At 38.7% G+C, this 21,364-nt stretch overlaps 1 protein-coding gene across 3 annotated transcripts in view; it reads left to right on the forward strand.

The window, feature by feature from the left end:
* MSRB3 (methionine sulfoxide reductase B3) overlaps positions 1–21,364 on the forward strand; it is an 88,646-nt gene that overhangs the window by 11,592 nt on the left and 55,690 nt on the right. For all 3 annotated transcript variants that reach the window (XM_027884692.1, XM_027884693.1, XM_027884691.1), the window contains exons 2-4: positions 2,069–2,177; positions 3,966–4,043; positions 14,099–14,127. In XM_027884692.1, coding sequence (XP_027740493.1) covers positions 2,069–2,177; positions 3,966–4,043; positions 14,099–14,127 — 216 coding nt within the window. The remainder of the gene's footprint in view (positions 1–2,068; positions 2,178–3,965; positions 4,044–14,098; positions 14,128–21,364) is intronic.

Genomic DNA, 21,364 nt, shown 5'->3' on the forward strand with positions numbered 1-21,364 from the left:
TGTTGGTTTATAAGATTTTCTGCTCTCTAAACTACTTTTTAAGACTGAAATTATAGATAAAAGACTGTCTTTCAAACAGTTTCTTTCTGAGCTGCGTAATGCAGGATAACAATAGCTATTTATATAATGTATATGCTTCCTTTCCCTGTTAGCTTTACTTGGAAAGACTTATTAGTCCTGGAGTCCTGCATGTTTGGAGAATAAAAACCTCCAAAGTTTGACATCTTTAAATAAGCAACCAAATGTTATAAAGAACAAACCTCACTTACAGTTAGGAAACAATATTTACATTTAAGGTTGAAAAGCCAGGATGTAGGAAAATTTTGCTAATTTGGAAGGTGACCTTTAAGTGCACCAAAACCAAATAATTTGTAAGCTATGGCACAGGGCACATTCCTGCAAAATTTGTGTGAATACTGCTTTAGTGGTTCTTGAAAGACAAACAAAGAGACCTGGAATGAAATCTTTATCCCTCTCCCAAATAAGATTGAAGCTAACAAAGGCATACAGCAGCACTCTTTCAAAGCTTGCCATTAAAACGAGGGCTCTGCAGCACAGCTAATGAGATGGCTCAGAGTGGAAAACAATCTGTTTTTAAGAATGTTTAGATGAAAAGTAATTTCTAATCTATGAAATAAAATCGCTTTTCAATACCTTTCTTTCAGCAGTAAAGCTTTTTATGTTTGCACTATTTACTTCAATCAGATGTTTTCAATTTTACTTTTTGTTCCTGAAAATACTTCCTATGGTTAGTGGTTAGTCGATAGTGACCAATAGCATTATTCTTTTTCTGTCTCCCCTATTCACCCACCCCCACACATTAAAAAATTGAGAAAAGAAGAGGGGGAGGAAGAAAGAAACATCTTTTCTTAAATGATTTGCAAGCATCTGTGCTTTAAGCTACTTTTTATGAACACTTCTTAGTAATGACTCAAGGTAAAAAAGCAGAAAAGCATCCAATGTTAGGAAATTGCAATCCAATACCATGTAATTTAAACCTGCCATTGCCTCTCCTGTACTAAATGACATACAGATGGGTAGCTCTGTTGCCTCTACTTTGGGAACACAATTGGTCTTTTTATGAGTGTATGTATGTTACTGGCAAAAAAATATTTTTGTCAGCACTGTTTATTTCTAATTGTACCATATTTTAATTATTGTCATAATTAGAGTGCTTTTTCCCTGCTGTATTTTGTCAGCTAATTTTTGCCAATGATTATCAAAGTTACCTGAATATTTGGCACTTTCTGCTACTACTTTGAGAGTTTTCATTCCCAGAAGCAACCTTATTGTTGTTGTTTTTTTCTTCCTGATGTGAATTTTTGCACTATACTAATGTGGTTTTTTACAGCAATCCTTTTTTACTCCTTGGATTTTGTGTGTGAACCGAGCAAAGCAGAAGTTGAGATTTTCAAAGGAGAGTAATTTCAATAGCAACCTAAAATTTTATATGTTTATTGTTGAACCTTGTACAGCTTTGTGCATAAAGAAATTACTTGCTCCTCAGGACTCCTAGTGCTTCAACAGTGAAAAAACGAAATGGCTGCTGTTATAAAGAATGATGATGCAACTAGAACTTAAATCAACATTATTGTAATTCTGAAGATTTAGAACTGATTTTCAGCTACTTTTAAGGGTAATGAAATCGCTAGATGTTGTGGCTAAACATCATATGCCCATTACCATTAGTCTCCAATATAGATGTCTTGTAAAGAATACTTCAGCTGTAGCTGGGTTTTTTTGCAGATTTTTTTTTTTAATGGTCGGAAAAATGGTACTTTCTTGTGAATGATTGTGTGCGCAACAGTTTAGTGTATAACACATCGAAGGGCTTTGGCTGTAGCACATTGTCACTGCTCCAATGGAATCACCTGGCTCTCTATAAAAATTCTTTTTTAAACTTGAAGAAATAATCAGCTGTGGTACAGCTGAGCTATTCTTTGTGCATTAGGGACCGGTCTGGTCATTGACAAGTGAATGCAGAAGCTATGCTGTGGCTGTCTGCCAAAGCAATTATTCAGGATTTAAGCTAAAAAGTCTCCTTCTTCCATATCCTCTCCCTTTGCAGGGTCATGTAGGGATAAAAAGGACTGTAAGGTGGTCTTTTCCCAGGAGGAGCTGAGGAAGCGGCTGACACCCTTGCAGTACCATGTCACTCAGGAGAAAGGGACTGAAAGGTAAGGTAGGGCAAAAGAAACTCAGATCTCAAAACACAGGTCTATTTCTTTTCTACCCGTCCTCTTACTGCAGTTTCCTCACCTTCCCCACCAAGTTTTGTTGGTGTTTTTTTTTTTTTTTTCCCCCCCCAGGATTTCTGCACTTGTTTACTAACCCCTACAAATTAACACTACTGCAAACACAAGCATCTGCAACATGGGGGCCAGGGCCAAAGGTCTTGTGTGACTTTTAATGAACGCTGCATGTCTTATAAAGTCACCAGGCTTATGTTTAGAGTCTGTTTTTAGTTTACTACAAAACGTGTGGAAGTAATAGTGGTTTAGGTACACTTTTTTTGGAAGACATCGTGGTAAGCAGAACCACGAGGGAAATGGCCCTGTGCCAGGAGGCTGGAGTTTTGAAGGTGGCCATTGTAAGTATAGACGTTTTGGCTGCAGAAAGAAGGTAGCATAATTTAGTTCTTTTCCACCCCACTCCAATTTCTTTTTGAAGCACATGTGGAGAAGGTATTTATTGGCTCATTTGTGGTTGGAATGTAAAAAATTTTCAATAACTGCCCTCACATGGCTTTAGTCGCTGGAAGCCTTCCTCAAGTCCTGGAGGGAAAAAAAGACTCACTTCCAAGACTGTTTTTAGTGAATAAAGTCTCTCTCTCAGCTGATTCCAGCACAAAAGTAACTTGCCAAAGCCCAGCCATTTTTTGTTGTCCAATTTATACCACTGAACTTGGCCTAAGGCCCTGGCTTTACCTCTGCTCCAAATGTACTAATGATGTAACTGCTTGTTTTCATTCGTGAGCTGAAAGGGCTCCCTGCGGCATGTGCGGTCCCAGTTAATAGGCAAACCTTTTCCTGACAGGGCTGAATTTGGTGGCTGAATGTACCAGGGATACTGGCAAGGATGATCCCTCTCTCTGCTCCAGCCCCCTCGGTCCTCCTGCAGCCCTGACAGGGCAGGGGGATGGTGGCCTCTGCTGGGAGGGCTGCCTTCCCCCCTGGCCCTCTGCGTTCTTGTGTACGGAACCAACAATGTGATTTAATGCACACAAACAATCAGAGATTAGGTCATTCTTAAAAATCCTGTTTATAAAAAAAATTGGACCTCATAAAAAGGGTGAAAGGATAATAAAAACAAGCTGCTGAGCACATAGGCTTTTTGTTGGGCTAGCACAGCTGATTCGTATTAGGTGAATGACCTCCTAGCCTTTTAGATTGTTAACTTAGAAAAATATTCCCTTAAAGCTGGAATATTGCTTTTCAACTGAAAATATAAGGCACACACAGCTTGAAATCATGCACCAATTATTTCATTTTCAGCTACAATGCCTCTGCTGCCCAAGCAATCAGTGGCAGCCTGACCCAGCACCTCACACCTCGCTCCGATGTGGCCGCTGAGCCTGCCACAGACGCATGGCCCATTCTCTGGCCCAGGCAGGTGTGGCACATTGAGCTACATGCTAAACAATCCATGTTTACAAAAATTTGACATTTCACTCACCAGACAGGGGAAGACTTCAGTTTTACGCCTTTTGGTTGATGTTGAAGTTCTGGCCTTTGAACTGTGGGACAGTTTGCTTCCTTTTGCATGATGTGTAACACCTGAAGCATACTAACAAGGACATTCCCCTTTTCCTGTGCCTGCTTTATTTGCTGCCTTTAATGAAAAACAACTTCCAACTTTGAAATTATGTTTTTTTCTATAATGTTTTCTAATGACTTAGATACTTTGATAATTTACCCCCCCCAAAGTCCTTTATTTAATTCTAAAATGTTGTGTTGTTTTCCCAGTGCCTTTGAGGGGGAGTACACACACCATAAAGCTCAAGGAATATACAAATGTGTTGTTTGTGGGACTCCTTTATTCAAGTGAGTATGCGAAATATAGTTTTGAGAAGTCTGTCTCTTAGGTTATGTGTAATCTTGTGTATATTCCATACATAATTGTATAAAGTCATTTTAAAGACTCACAGAATGGGGAAGTAATTCAGCCTGTTAAGGGATACATGAGAAGCAATGTAAATAATGGTGCTATGGTAAATTAATCTCATAATAAAGATGAAAAATTATGATAAATAAGAGAGTAAGATAACATTCAGGTAAAACAGGAAATATAACAGGTAAAACAGAAAAACAAGTAGCAGTTGTTTAAAATTTTTTTTATATGCAGCTATGCCAAATAATTACAACACAGTCTTTCACTGCCTTGACAGATACTGAGGTTTGACTGTTAGCATTACTTACAGGTAGCTTTAAGAGCTACTGGGTGGCAAGGCTGGATCTATGCTACAGCCTTTTATCTGATAATGGAGAAAAAAGTAGATGCTTTTTTTTTTTAGAATTCAAGCAGTTAAGAAAACAAAACCTGGGAAAGTGGCATTGCTTACTGTATTTCCGTCCATCCCAAAAAGTACACGTGGAGAGCTGATTTAGGAACTGGAGCAAGGATTACGAATGAAATACTAACTTCTTTGTCTTGCATGAAAAATATTCTTTAGAAGTGTTCTGGGAATTATAGCCATAAGTTTAATGCTAGAAGCAGTGCTGATTGAATTCTCTTGATCACCGCATTGTTCTGCAGAGATTCAGTTGTTGCTTATGTGTTTTTTCTTATTTCTAGCTACTGGTTTTAATTCTGATGAATTTAATTTTTTTCTTGGTTTTTTTCACCCTCAGTTCACACTGACTCAGTCCCTCTCTCTTGAGGAGGTACCTTTCCAAGAGCATGAAGCAGGATGGTCAGGACAGTGCTAATAATACAGAAAATTGGTCCAGTAATAGGTTACCAAGGAAAATACAATCCATGTAGCTCTAGAATCACCTGATTGGGTAGTGATAGTTGTTCTCAAGAGACTGTCTGTAAAATGAAAGACGCACTTAATCTCTGTAATGTTTGATTCCTCTGTTGGGAAGATTACCTGCAGAAACTTGAGTAATAATGTGAATCTTCTGAGTTGAAAAACTGATGGTTAGAAACACAGCCAAGACAATAGTCTCATGTCATGTGTTACTGTGGTGCTTAGCTTGGGGGTGCAAAGTGGGGATCCAAAGTCTCCATAACCTGGTTTTCTACTTTGCCATTTAGACATTCTCCTGCTTACAATAGCCAAATCTTTGTTGGAGAGATCCTGGCTCTGTCAAAGTAAGTTCATTTTTGGTAAATATATACAATGGAGCCAGGATCTCACCTTCTACCTTCCAGGACTGACTTCCTTTCTGTCATCTGAAAGAGTTGGGGATTTTTAGTGAGATGAGATTTGGACAGCAGTAGTTCACATAAATGAATGTGAACCAGTTTCCAGTTGCATTCACAATTGATTTAATATGGGAAAAAAATGCAGTATGAGACTTACCTGTGATTATCTCAAGTGCGTAATATGCTTCGGCAAAGGCTTGAGTTAATGAGTTAGATTTCTTTGTGTGAAACGAGCTATATGGAAATGTGCCTAGTTTTGGATTCTCTTGAGACTCTCCGTGGATTTTATGGGAGGAGAGAGGGAAAGAGGGAAGTTATTTTTTATTTTTAATAAATCCCAGGCCATTGGGCACCTGAAAGTGTGTCCTGAGAGTGGACTGGCCTTAGCCCAATCTCCCCAAAGTCTTTGTGTTGCCTTGGGAACTCTTGCCACCTCTGGTCTATATCAAATTCAGCCAGTTATTCTGAAGTGGCTGACAAGGATGGGAACAAATAGAGAAGCCAATAGGAGTCCATCTTCTTTTGTTTACTGACCCCAAAATATCAGTATATAATGTCTTCCTCAACCAAGGAAGATATCTTGGTCACTATTTTAGCCCAGACAGCTGAAAAAGGGATAAGGAAACATAGATAGGAGAATGCAAAATGTATGCTATTTACTACTTTTTCCCCACAGAATGGTTATGACTGAAGTATTTTATTAGGAGTAAGGTGGTAGCACAATACAAAGAAAGTCCATTGCCCATTTAAAATGAAAGTAGGGTTTTTGGTGGTATGGGGGGGGGGGAGGTTAGCGGGTTTTTTTGTTTTGTAATGTCCAGATAGTCATCTGAAACTTGCATTTACATTTGTTTCTCATTGGCTGTCCATTAATTTTTTTTTTCTTTATGTCCTTGTAACCTGTAAATATATATATTTGGACTATAGACCTGTCAGTTTAACTAGGAAAGAGACTGGAGCTTCAGCAGTAATATTAACAAACTTCAACTTTTAACATTTCTGATTTACGTTGTTTCATTACCATGTGACACACAAGGTCAGGGAACACATGAATTTTACACTACAGATGAAAGACTTGTTTTTTGGTAGGTCTTTAAAACAGAACTCTGTCTCTATCACAGGAAAGATAAAAGAAACAACTAGGAATTTGACATCTCTTCATCTACCTACTTGTACTAGTGTTATGAGAAACCTCCCAAGCTTTATGGAGGACATGCTTTAACTTTTTCCACAATCAAAGGTACCTCACACATAAAATCCATAATCATGCCATTGAATCTAATTATTCCATCTCTGAACTTTCACGCCAGACAGTCTCCTACATCCCAGTACAGCTGCCCTAAAGAAAGCAATAAATGAGAAAGACAATAAACTAATCTCAAGGACCTCCTTTTCTGCAAACCAGCCCTTATGTAGTTTTGTGTTACACTTACTCCAGTCTAGCTGTAGGCCTATGCTAAAAGAAGGACCCCTGCTGCCCCTGCCTTTCACTAGGGTGTTTTTTTCATGGCTTCCTCTTCACTGGACCTCACATGGTGTGGCTGGAGCATGTCTCAGTGCAGAACATTGATCTGATAGAAAACTAATAAGCCAAAGAAAAAGCCCTCATACTTATTAACCATACCTGCTTGTGGTTATTTTTTGTGAGCCACATTTATCATGGCTGGACAGCCTCTGCCACAAGGTTGTGTTTTTCTGTATGAGTTCACAGAGGTCCACCTATACCACCCAAATCCTCAGGGTTTTCTAAGGGCCAAATGTATTTGCAAGATTGCAGCTAATGGCAATTGCTTTAATTTTTCAAAGCATTTTCTTGTACCTTGTGCAAAAATACCATTCTGTCCACAGAATGGGCCTGAGTGAAATCCATGACTCATGCTATTGCCACAGGAGACAAGCTATTCCATATTTAACAAACCATAGTCATGTTCTTTACCATGTGCGGGACTGTGAGAAAGATGTGTTATAGATGGGAACTGGGAAGCCTGGGAGAATGATTTCCTTTTAAAAAAAGAAATATTATTGTTCTGTCAGTTTCCAATTTTTAGGGCCAAGGACTGAATTGCCAAGTCTTCATAAATCACCCACTGCTGCCTTTATTGCTTCCTGGAAGGAATTCTTGGTAATGGTGTTGGCTCTTCTGAACATGTGCTAGGAGACATGGCAGCAGCCTTATCCATGCTATATTTTCATTTGATTTTTGTTGAGCTGAGTCAGGTCTTCTCAACATCTCTCAGACATCCATCCAATCATGAGAAAGTGAAAGCATGGCTGGGTAATATAACTGTACCATTAACATTGTACCACTTACACTGTACCACTCCTGCCTTCACAAGGGAGGATTTCAGTCGCTAGGCTAGATCTCTACAAGGAATTTCCTTGCCCCAGTGCTGAGTGCTTAGTTAATGGTCTTTAAGCTTTCTTAATGATCTTTGTATCATTTGAGCATGCCAAATGACAAATCAGCACTGGCTATCTGACCAGGAGAGCCCATATGAAATCATTGCTATAATGTCTCTAATAAGATCTAATAGAACTAATTGAGCAACTTCATCTGTCCTGACTTACTCTTAGTTTCCTCAAAAACTTTGTCAAAACCAGCAGCTTCTATTTAATAACATTTGTTTGAAGTAACTTGGTTCTCACCATTTTAGGAATCAGAATTGTTTAGGTTGGAAAAGACCTTTAAGGATCACTGAGTTAATCCAGTACTGCCAAGTCCACCACTAAACCATGTTTCTAAGTGCCCCATCTACATGTCTTTTAAATATCTGGAGGGATGGTGACTCATCCATTTCCCTCGGTAGTCTGTTCCAGTGCTTGGCAACCCTTTCAATAAAGAAATTTTACTAATGTCCAATCTAAACCTCCCCTGGTGCAACTTGAAGCCATTTCCTTTCATTCTGCCGCTTGTTACCTGGGAGAAGAGATCAACACCCACCTGGCTACACCCTTCTTTCAAGTGGTTGTACAGAGTGATAAGGTCTCCCCTGAGCCTCCTTTTCTCCAGGCTAAACATCCCCATCTCCCCACCAGCCTTGTGCTCCAGATCCTTCATCAGCTTCATTGCTCTTCTCTGGACCGGCTCCAGCACCTCAATGTCGTTCTTGTAGTAAGGGGCTCAAAACTGAACACAGGAGGTGCAGCCTTACCAGTGCTGAGTACAGGGGATGATTGCCTGTATAGATAATTTCCACTGATTCTACTAGGAATTGCTATTTTCAGTGTAAAATGTCAGTGGATTCTTGGTATACTTTTAAGTCTGGTGTTATTTCCCTTGTTTGAAATTCACACTGTTTTGTATTGACTGTTCTTTAGTCACCCAGCTTGGAAGAACTAATTTTCAGATGGTCTTCATCAACGTTATGCTTGACTTTGTTCATTTATGTATCTCAAGTAAAATCAGGTAGGGTGCATTGTTATGGATTATGACTACAGAAGCTGTAGATTTCTATATTTATCTGTTTATAGCTCTCACATTTTAAATAAACTCTGGACAGAACTCAGCCAGAGACTACTCATCACCATCCCTGGAAGTATTTAAAAGACATGTAGATGGGGTGCTTAGAAACATGGATTAGTGGTGGACTTCACAGCACTAGGTTAGTGATTGGACTTGATGATCTTAAAGATATTTTCCAATCTAAATAATTCTGTGATGTTAAAATGCTCTTTTTGAATTTGGCTTTTCATCAATATGCAGAAGAGATATTGTCACAGCATCCATCAACAGTGAATCAAACTTTTTTCCTCTAAGCAGGCTTCCCAAGGAAGTAAAATGTACAGCATTATTCTGACTTCGTGTCAGTCCTTTCCTAATAATAAAACTCTATCATTTAATCTACTTGCCAATTTCAGCCAAATTTGGCAGGGAAGTAGTTATTAAACCTCAAAGATATTAAGTTCTTAAAATTATAAGAAAATCAGGAGAGAGATCACATTCAAGCCCTCTCTAAGGGGAGACCTGAACAAGAGTTCAAGTATATTATTAGATTATAGCAGATAATATTATTGTGAATAATATGTATTACTGTATTACTGTGTTACAACAGAGAATCCATGTGAGGGTGGAAGATAGAGAGACATTAGGAATGTCCAGCTCTGGGAAGTGCCTGGAGTAGTTCTGAGACACCACAGGATCTGTCCTCTGTCTACAGTGCAGCAGCAAGCCCAGCTTTGCTCCTTCTGCTGCCCAAGGAACTACACTGTTCTTAAAACTCGGGAACTTCTCAAATTCCCAATCTCAGAAATTCCTAGATAGTTACATTAGGTATTAATTTTGACATTGTATTACTGCTGGGAGGGGGGGGGGTGGTTCTAGAAGCTTGACTTTTTATTTGGAGGTTGGACTGATAAGATCAGTGACTGCTTCCAAGTAATGGTTTACGATTCCAGAACGGCTGTGTCCATACTTGTAAATCAAATTGACAAAAGCCTCTTCTCTGGCCCTAAAGGCAAGTGGCAAGTGGCTTGAGTTTTTAGCCTAAATTGCTCCCCTTTGAAATAGAGCATCCTGGTTCATCCTGCCTATGGGGAATGGTCCCTGGCTTGAGCCTCCCCTGCAGCTTGCCTAGGTCCTCTCTAGGAGAGACTAGTTCTTATGAACATGATATGGGCCAACACAGTGTCCAGGGACATGCTCACAACTAAGCATTTTTTCCCTGACCTTCTTTAGCTTGCTAGCAGTGCTGTAGCCAGGAACACTGATATTCCAGTTTGCTACTTTCTGTACCACTGGGGGCAAACACAGAAGAGAGAGGAATGATTGTGTTCTGCTTACACATCAGTTAGCTTAGATTACATCAGGAGCCTGCTAAATCATTGTCTCTTCAGCAAACTGCCAAGGCCAATATGAAAATGAAGATTTACCAAAACTGCATCTATCATCTTTATGACTGTGACAGACCTTTATTCCATCAAAATTCTTTCCAGAGGGGAGTAGTATTGTGAATGTCTGCCCGTAACAATGTTGTGTTTAGCATCCTTAAAGGAAAACCTTGCAAAGGCACAACCTGCTTTAAAACTGCTAATGCAAAGGTGTAAAAAAGCCAAGAGGAATAAATGACTCCTTCCATGTTAAAGCAAAAGGATTAGAACTGCAGAGTTCTTTCTGAGAGAACTGCAGGACTTTCAAAGGCTATTCTCCATGTTCCTTCAGCAAAACCTATATAAATCTGTTAAATACTTCATCATGAAGAGTAAAAGAAAACGCAGTCGTAACGCAGCAGCAGATGTTCTGCAGTAAGTCCTTTTCCTCTCTCCTTGCCAAAGGCCTGCTTCCCTGGCAAGCAGCAGATCTGCATTAGCTTCAGCTGTGGATGTGTGGTCACACTGTGCCACAATGTGGCACTGAACAACTGCAGTTCAGTCATACTTAAGGCAGTAGTTTAAAACTCACACTGTAGGAACACATGGTGATTATCGTTACTCCATTTCTATCTCTCTATCTGGCAGTCTGAGCATCTGATATATGATGCCTTTTAAAAGAAACAGGTTGAAACCCTGCAACTCTTTGCAGTACAGATAAAATGACCATCATATATTTTATTGTTTGTGTTTGACTTAATTATTTCTGGGATCTTTAAAAGTATTGCAGCACCTTGTCCTTAGCTAAACCTTTCCAGTAGCTCACTATTTCCTTGCATACGGTGTGTTGGTGATTGAGCCTACCTGGCATTTGTATTGCCATGTGTTGCGTGTATTTGAGCCATATCAATCACAACTGGAAATACCCCTTGTAAATACACTGTATAAATACCTTCTTGATCTCTTTATGCATATAGACTCGCTTCCAAAGGTATTTATGAGTGGTTGCCTGACTTTCAGAGTACTCCTATAAGGCAAAAAGTAGAGAAAATACACACAAACCTATTCTCTGTTCATCAGGGTTTTTTCCCCCTCTTGTTGTAATAAATGATAGAAGACAATTTGTACAGCTAGGACCTGGTACCATAAGGTGCATCTGGTCTGGCAGGATGCTTAGGTTGGATGTCAGAGTATGTACTGTGATAACAAACAATTAGGAGTTTTTGCCTTCCAGTTGATGTAGTTTTAAAAGTATAAAGGAGCCAGAGTGAATATTTTTGTGTGTAGCAGTACATTGCTTTGGAATGTACTTCCAGTATTTAATTCTATCTTATTTGATGGCTATATTTTAGTTGCACATTTTTAACACCTACGTGCAACGAGTTTCTGATACCTTTGTCTAATGTACTGTCAAGAAGAAGATGTGGAAGAGATAATAAAAAAAGTGCTGCTTTCATTGAAAGTGCTGAAGCTTTGTCATTCCTTCAAGGTGTCAAAATGACTGTGTTCTTGCAGAATGCTTCTCTCACATCTGCTACTTATGCCAAAAACACTTTATTATTTTCCTTATTTTTTTCCTGTGCCTTTCTAAGATCTGTAACAGGTTCTGTAATACTGAGTCCTAAATTTTGCATTGTTTTCCCAAGGGGAAACAATAACCATAACATAGGTGACCCTCCTGCTCTCGATGGCTCCCAGTACTACCTCCCCTGTTGTGTTTTCTTTCATAGCTATTCTGCTGTTGCCAGACAAAGTTCTATTCATTTATCACCCCCATATCAGTTTTCTGATTCGTTGTCCAGTACTTTATGACTGTTTGGAGCTTTGGTACTCATTACAGTGCCCACTGACCCTTGTGACCCTCCTCCACATGCACTCTCTGCTGCCACCTTGGCCCCTGGGCCAGTTTGTTGATGCTGCAAATTGCAGTGCATATGTCCATACGAAGCCATGCAGCTGAGGAGCAAGAGCTTTGTTTGACCAGCTAATAGCAAGTATCTAGAATTTAGGCAACGAGAAGTCAATCATACAAATAAACAGAAGCTGAGAGTAAGATTCATAAGTTGCGTCTGACTATGTAGGTAGTGAAGTGTTGCTGATACAGTGATGAGCAAGAGAGAATGATGTAGGTAGGTATACAGCAGCTTGAGGAGAATATTGTAAATAAAACACTGACTGAGTGGCTTTCCTTGGAACTCAGTGAAATTCCCCCTAGGTTATCGCATTTCGCAGGGTGGGGACATCATCCTGCTGGCTGTAAGTGCCAACTGAATTAACTGAGCATGAGCTGGTGCCGTGGGCAGTTACTGGTAGCGGTATTTGTGATGGCACGTCACCAACATACTTTCTTTGTTAAGTACTTTTGGTGGTATTTTATAGGTACCATCTCATGAGAATTATCTTTAAGACATGAAATACTCTGAGCACTGGAAGAAGATGGCAAATGAGCAGGATGGGAGGAGAGAATTGTTTCCTTTCTGATGACTTCAAATAATAGTGTGAACTTGCTCATTTTTTAAATTATAACTGATTTGATATTTTTTTGCTGTAGCATAGATCTTGGCATGGAATTACAATACCAGTTATATACATATATAGAGTACGCGTAAAATACATCTACATGTACCTGCATGTACAAGCATATAAAATAAAAGTAGAAAGTAAATCTGCAATTAGTTTTCGAGCTTTGGTCATTTGTTTCTGAAACAAGAAGGACTGTAACTTCCCAAAATAAATCCCCTCCTTTATGCAATGTAAAAGGATCCAACCTTACACTTCCTCCTTAGAATATCTGGGGAAATGCATTTTGCTGCCAACGTAACATGCTTTAACAGGTCTCCTGCTGGGCAGACCTTGTTTCCTGCTGTGACAGCCATGACCATGTGTACAACTGATTGTTACTGGGTGATATAAATCTGATTGGAACATGCCCGTTAATTGGTTTGAGAGCTCAATATAGACAATGCTGTCTTGTAGCAGATTGTGTAGATAGACCTAGTCATAGGGTTAATTCTGCTTGACAGCACATCAGCAGCATCTTGAGTAATTACCCAACTTAAGTTTTCCCACAGTTGAATTGAGATCTTCAAAGGCTTCTACATTTACAAGTATTATTAACCGATATCTGAAACATGATGTTCCCACAAGGGCTAATTTTTTCTTCCTTTTATTAAATATACAGGTTATAGGGTTCATTTGCTAAGTGCTAAACCCTTAGAAGAAAACACTAGTTGTTAGAGAAAGAAAAATCTGCAATGCATGACCAAAGCTAATGGTGCATAATGCACACTTTATTGTCTTTTTGCAAAGACTTTAAAACAAGTTAAAATTTAGGTCTGGCTCCCTTCCTCTCTCCCTCTCTCCCACCCCCCACTTTCCACTTTTAAGAAAATCAAACCACTTACTCCTATGGGCAGAGCGAGTAAATTGAAGACACACACAAACAAAAACCTCCTAGGATGTTGTACAATTAAGTACAGATCACTGGATATAATACATATGACATTAATGAAATGATATCTGCTTCAAAAATAAATTGGAAACATTCATGAATAAATTAAATCCTCTTAATGACTTTTCAAAAATGAAAATGAATGAAAACTATTTATTTCATACAAACAATTGTATGCTATGATTCAGAGTATAGAATTTAATACTGTTTTAAACTTTTATTTTCTTCATTCTGTGATTTGACTTTTATAATATCTTTTTTTGTAACTCTACATTGTAGAAAACAGCAAAATATTAAAGATAATACTAATTATTTGGGTTCAAATGCCTTTGAATGCATTTAACGTTAATGTACAGAGTTAGTTACTGGTCTTGTTAAAAATGATGTTTGCTGGGGGAATCAGTCTGACAAATGGCTTTTATGGCATAAAGCAGCTCTTGTGACTTACGATCTTTTTATTTTCTTTTGCAGGTCAGAAACAAAGTTTGACTCCAATTCAGGTATGTTTAGATTTACAGTGTTTTACTGAATGTACACTATTCAGGTTAATCTCAAAAGAATAGTTTATCAGTTCAAGTTCAGTTTAGTTTTAAACAAACTGGGGTAGGTCAGTCTTAAAAAGGATCTTCATTTCTCACCCTCTGAAAACAGCATTATTACTGTGAAACATTTACTTTCGTTCCTTTCATCAGTTGCTGTCTCTTTACATTTTCCCAAAAGATGATCAGGAAGATGTATCTTGCAACAGGCTTAAATTGATCCAGAAGAATTATAATACAAATAAATGATAATACAGACTAAAGCAAATGGAGGATTGAAGTGAAGTTTGAGAATGATCCCTGCTATAGAGGAGAATGTTTTTCTTCTTGGTGGACAAAGACATTTCATGGGAATTTGAAGTCAGTGCAGCCTATCTGTCAGGAAACAGATGATTTGTCATCAAATTTTCATGACAGATGCATGTACACAATACATGCCAGACCAGTCTGTAGAGCTCAGTTGAGGAGATTTACCAAAAGGCAGTCTCTCTCAAGTTGTCTTTTTAAAGAATTGTAATGTGTTATAGGGATTGGGAGAGAAGTGAAGGTCAGTCTAACAGGTTAATGTGTATCTAATAAGACAAAAAACACAGGACAGCAAACAGGGGAACAGTTGTGAGAAAGAAACAGAGATCCTAATACCAGACTTATTTATTCAGTTAACTATTCCTGGGTGTTTTTATGGAGTTAAACAACAACAAATTAAGAATAGGCTGTTGTCCTGAAACTAGCATAAATGTCCATTGCCTGAAACGGTCATTCAAAATACATTTTTTGGTAGGATGAAAAAAGTCTGTTTTAAATAGGAAACATATTATTGTGCCTGTTTTGTTTTTAGACCAATGTTATCTTCTATATGGTTTGCTCAATGCAGTGATTATAATTGCATATAGTGTTACGAATTTTACAATATATATTAATCAGAGTGTTTATGTAATAGCATATTTCCTTTTATCCCAGTTATACCATGATTTGGGTTTAAAATGTGAAGCATTATGTTGCTTTTTCTTTCCACATTAGATTTTATCTTCGGAACTATATGGGAGTGAAATCTACAGCAGGAAGCGTTTAAATGGCTAATTCCTACATCTTGTATACTTGAGTCATCTTGCTTCTATTATGATTTTAGTCTGTGAGTTTGAGGTTACCTGCTTTAAACAGTGCTTGAATGAACTCTATGCTAAGATTGCGTCTTGGATCATGAGAAAATGTGGAGGGATTACATGGAGGATAGCCTCACACGTTGTCCGTCATTATCCCCTTTGTTTTAGGACAGTCACCAAAACTAAGGAGTGGAACAGAATGTCACGTCTCACTTTTCTGTTGAGTGGAAAATGCTCTCTGCAGAGCTTCAGTTTGCCTGGTGGATTAAGCTACACTTTTCTGACTTTCTCTTTTGAAGCAGTTCTCCTGTTAGATGCACCATTTTGCCTGCCCTTGGCAGTGAAGGCAGGGGTATGGTGTTTCCCAGGGAACCTAACATAGTGATAGAAGTTTGGCATAGTTTGGCACTATTGCAGGTATGGCGAGTGCCTGCTCAGTACATGCCACCAGGTCTCTCTGCTCCAGAGCTCCTGGTCCCATTTTATTACACCCCAAATATTGTACTTGGGACTGAAAATTACTGAGGTTTAATGCTTCAGTCTCATCAGTGCTGCACCTTTTGGCACAGGTTTCAGCTAACAACCAAGGGTAAATGTTAAAAAATAGTAGAAAAAACAGATTAAGCACACAATTAAAATGGCAGAAATCACAGAAATTATATAACCTCAATGTGCATTTCATGGCCAGCAATGCCAAGGCTGAAAAACCCTTCATCTTTGTGAGAAGTCCAGCAGCCTTCCCTTTATAGGGACAGCACTCAGTTCTTCCACTGAGAAATCATTTGTGATAGTCAGATGGAGTTTCTCTTTTGTTCCCAGTATGTAAGAGCAGAGGAGAAATGAAGATACTGAGGCCAACTCAACATGTATCATCCAAATAAAACAGCACTATTTTGTTTCCCCACCAGAAAGTTTACTATTACTTTCCACAAGCAGACAATAAGCCCAGACCTCCTGCTGCCTCTGGCTGAACAGGAGGGTGTAGGCAGGGAGAGGAAGGATGCATTGGTGATGGCATTCTCGTAAAAAACATCTTTCTTTCATATGGGGGCTGCAGTGCCCTATGTAGCACCATGTTCTGTATTATACAGGCCTTTGAAGAGTGTAAATGTAGCACTGGTTTTAAAAGGGCTGTTACCATTTGACACCAATGACTCTGTATTTATACAACCTTGAGTTCCTTGGAGACAACTTAAGGTATTTTCACATCCCTCATTTCATTTTGAATTCCCTAGACTGTCATTCCTGAGTAAAGCAATGATCCCGCAAAGTGGAACAAACATGCTTTGTTCTCATTTATCTTATGTTACTCAAAATGGTTCAAGTGTTGAACATGAGAATGAGGTTATTTTATTCTAGAATGCATATTTTTTCCCAAGGAGCTGTTCTGCAACTGTTGCATGCTCTAAATTAACCCTAATGTTTATTCCAGTTAACTTGCAAGTCTAGATGTGCCCTTGTTAAGCAGTTATCAATGCTTATACTTGTCTTTCCTAGAAATATTTGTGAAGCATTGAAGAATTAAAAGAAGTCCTTCTGAAGCAAGTACAAAGTCAGAAATACAGCTTTTAAAGTGCCCAGTAGGCTCACTGCAAATGTAACCCTGGAAATGATGTTCAACACTGAAATATTAGGCAAACATTGCCAAAAGAAGATTAATTTGAACTTGAGCATTAAGTTAAAAGAAGGCTGAAAAATTCCTACAGCGATGATCAGGATTTATCATACAAATAGCTATAACATCTGTAGGGGACACACATTCTTCATATCATGACTAACAGTTCCATCTGAGAAACATCTTTTTCTCTGCTGATTCTTTATAAGTCTATAGCTGGCGGAATTTGTCTCAGAGACCATGGGGTTAGCTTCATGCTGTTAGAAGATCTTATGAAATGAAACAATTTTTCTTTTCTGTCATAATATGATGAATTTCACTAGTACTTAAAATAGATTTTTTTCTAACAAAGTACCTGAAAGTGAAAAAGGTTGTAGGAAAAATATTTTCTTCCCTAAAATTTGCTAGGGAACAAGGTAAACAAAAAAACAAAAAAAGCACAGCTGAAACAATTTTGTTCTAGTTATTAGTGTTTTGTTTGTGTCTAAATTGCTTATTGTGCTATGCGCTTGATTAGAAAGTTTTGTAATTTAAGAATGTAAGAATTATATTGGAATATTATTGGGATTCATTTGATCAATAATGTATAGGTTTTGTTTATTTTAATTTAGAGAAAAATAGGTCTTCATATTGCTGTTCCATGACAGGAAGAATTTGTAGGTCTCAAAAGCTGTTGCTAAACACTGTCAATCCCACTTTAGCAATAGCAAAAATAATCATACAAAATGCAACCAAGTGTCTCAGCATGCCCTGTGGTCACCAGGGAATGGTAATGGTGAATTTCCTACTGCCTACTGAGAGGGCTGGAGTTTTCTTGGGGCATCTCCTATAAAATTTTCGGTATACTGCATGTCACTGTGAAGGTGAGATGTGATATTCAAGTGATAGTGTTGGCAGTGAAATCATGAAGTGTAAAAAAAAAACAAACCAGCTTTGTTCTGCGTTAAAAAGAAAGGGAAAACTCAGACAATATACGAGGACTCCAGTGGAGTCTTTTTTGTATATGTGTCACTTAGACCATGGAATATAGGAAGTCAGAGCGTGCAGGGTGCAATAAGGGACAGCTGGGGAAGCACCACGCTGTAGAAACTTATCTGTGCACTGAAGAAAGAGGAGTGCCCAAGGACACACAGTGTCTTCAGCTGTGTTCACCATTTGCTTTGCCAACTTCCCACTTCTTTCACAAAAACAGATGTATCTCCAAAAGCTGTTCTTCTGTCTTCCTGCTTCTACATACCAAATGAAATGTAGAGATAATGTTTGTGAATTTATATGACCGTTTGTGTCAATGCTTTGGAAACATTCCAATTAGTATCAGGAATTAAGCTATAATAGCTGCCCATGCAGCCAGAGGCTGTCCTCAGGGACAGCTACACACCAGCTTTTGTTGTATTCCTGCTGCCCCAGCAGTCAAATACAAAACAAGTCAAGAAGCCCCTGACAGTTCCTGGAATTTCCTTCGCCTGCCCTGTCTGGACTCACAGTGTCAACCAGTAACTCTGCAGGTCGTTTCTCTCCTCCACATTGTATTTTCCACCAGAATGAGTGTATCCCTGTGTCTTCAGCACTGCACAATGCTGCCAGACCTCCATCCCCATCAAAGTTCCCATCCTTTCCTGTCTCAATTCTTGTATTTACTGGTATCTTTCCTTTAATGTGGCTTGTACAATGCACTGATTTGCAAGGCTACATGATTCAGCATAGGTGCTAGAGAACAGTTGAAGAAAATTATAAGGTTGGGGGTGGTCAGATGTTTTCCTCTCACAAATTCCTTTTGGCTACGCTTCCAGATGTTCAGCAACAGGCTTTCCAAACTCTATCAGCTCTGACTTCCCCTGCCCTGTCATCAGTCCCATTGTATGAAAGTCATCAGTACAAGCATAAGGAACTCTTCACCCGAGTAAGAGAGAAATGAAAACCAAAAGGCATCTTGAAAGTATCTTTCACTGACCCTTGCTACTAGGGAAGCACAAAAGAAACTTAACTTGCCTGAAACCTTAGGTTGTTGAAGCAGCAAGGTACTTAATAATATCATCCACTGATTTAAATCATCAAAGGTCTAAATATAGATTAAGAAATCAATTTCTGAATTTTATTGATATCAGCTTCTTCACCTAGGTTGTGATAGAGCAGTTCCTAGTTTCTTCTTAAAAAGGCTAAGTAGTTTGAGGAACAGGGAAGAGAAGTGACATTTGGTGTTCTTAGTATAACCACACTGATAAGTTCAACAGTCACACTACTGATTAAAAAATATTAAAAGATCACTTACAGAATCTGTAACAGGGAAGAGTGGAAAAATAAACTAAGGTATTGAAGAACAGGAATGCTTCAGAACTTTTTTGGATGAGGCAAATGACCTCTCCAGGTTCTCCTTCAACTACGAGGAATAATTTCCTTCTCTCTTGCCACCACCAGCACACGGATTCTTGAAAAGGTACAGGAGCTGGCACAAAGAGATTGTGGGAGGCAGTTACTGCAAAAACAGAACAGCAGCTCAGATTATCTTGTCATTACTTGTCAGTGCTATTTTGTTCCTGGCATTAACAACTCTCCAAGTAGATTGTTGGGGATGCAACGGCTGGAGCACATGGCTTGTCGTATTTGTTCAGCAGAGCATTTAGAGTCAGGTGCAAGCTGAACCATCTGATGAATGTTTTCAGGGCCATACTGTGATGTGGCTTGGAATATTAGATGGCTGGGGCATCTCACTGGTACATCCCAGTGCCACTACGGCACGAAGCACCACCTGTCAGCATGTGGGAGGAACTGTGCATTAGAGGGCCTTGCTCATGGAGCCAGGAATGTAATACCAACAAAGACAAATACAATTTTCTATTTTTGTCATACATATACTTTAATAGTCATTGCTGCTTCTTTCTTGCCTTGTTCTGAGGATCTTGGTGAGAAGGATTTTACAATGTGTTTAAATTGGTCTTGTAATGAAAACATTTATATTTAGGTTTTCCATTTTATTACCATTAACATAAGCAACTTCATCAGACTTATTTAGGAAAAAATGTTACCCTTCTTTCTAACTGCTGAAGACAATATTTTCTATCTTTTTTTTACTGTAAATACCTAAAAAGACTGTCTTTAGGAAACAATTGGTAAAAGTAGTCTGAGAAGACATGAATAATATATAAATCATGGTTTTATTCATGGAATTGGAAACTGTGGATCTGAGTTAAATTACAAACTCTACAGCAGATTGGTTGAGGATTTTTTAATAGATTTAAGTATAGCTGCTTCAGATAGGTTTGGTCTATTGTTAGTCAGCAAATTGCTCTTTCCAGTTAGCAACACTGAGCAGCGTAACAACCTTACTGTTCTGGATGGATGACTTTTTATAAATACAAAAGTCTTGCTTAGACCTGTTAATCGTTGTGCAGTTTTTTACTGAACAAGGTTACCTAATTACTTTCCAAGAGCTTTTTGCATTGCAGTCTTGTTCAGTGGACAAAGCAGAAGAGTTTTGGTGATACTATTGAATTATCCTACACTGAAAAACTTCATAAAGAGTTTTCCTGGTCCTTTTACATGAAAATTCATTCAGTCAAATTAACCCTATTACAGACTAACTGTGATAATTAACATTGCCATAGTCCCATTGAATTAGCCAAAAAAGGAGTACATGCAAGAGAAGCCACAAGGGCAGTTTCTGGTCACAGCTGTGGCCCACTGAGATGGTTATATAGCTCCAATGCAACTTACCTACACATGTACCGCTCTATTCATTTAAAACATGAATCAGGGGATAAAAATTCCTGTCTGCTTGGTAATTTGAAAAATGAACTATAATTCATTTTTAAGTATAGTGTTCTGGGATTGTGCATCATGTAGATACTTCTGCAGAGGTTTTGCAGAATGGGAATGCAAGATACTATTTAGCTCACTGCATGGTGCCAGGAAGGAAGAATTTGGTAGGATACAGGAATACTTCACATCTCAGCTTTCTTCTGGTTCAGAAGCAAGTCATCCATTTGGGTGTATATAGGTAGCTGGAATGTGCAGGTTTGGGCATAATTTGGATGGCTGATTCCTATTTTCAGTGTTGTATGGACATCTGCTGATTCTGTACCATGTTCCAGCATTATCTGACAACTCTGTGACCTTGGGCAAAGTACTTTTTTCCTACACTTTTTTGCTCCTGTCCATTGCCTTTATAATTTGGGGTATTTTTGCAAAATCCTTTGCAAGGATTTTCAGAGGAAGAGCTGTCTCTTGCTATTGAGCATGTCCCAGACCTAGAGCAGTGGAAACACTTTTTCATTTGAGATCACCATAAATCACATCATGGGCAGCCTTTACAAAGTGTCTTCTAGGTTAAGCAAATGAAGTTGAGTTAGAAAGAATCTCTGGAAAACAATGTAAAAGGCAGGATGGTGAATGTGTTCATGTGAATTAAGAGTATTTTTCTTGGCCTACACAGTCACCCACACCACAAAATTTGTGCCAAGGGGGTATCAGTTCTCTGCAGAAG

This window comes from Empidonax traillii, unplaced genomic scaffold, assembly GCF_003031625.1.
Source record: "Empidonax traillii isolate 1590-97213 ecotype Southwest subspecies unplaced genomic scaffold, ASM303162v1 scaffold153:size895095, whole genome shotgun sequence".
In the NCBI taxonomy this organism is placed as follows: domain Eukaryota; kingdom Metazoa; phylum Chordata; class Aves; order Passeriformes; family Tyrannidae; genus Empidonax; species Empidonax traillii.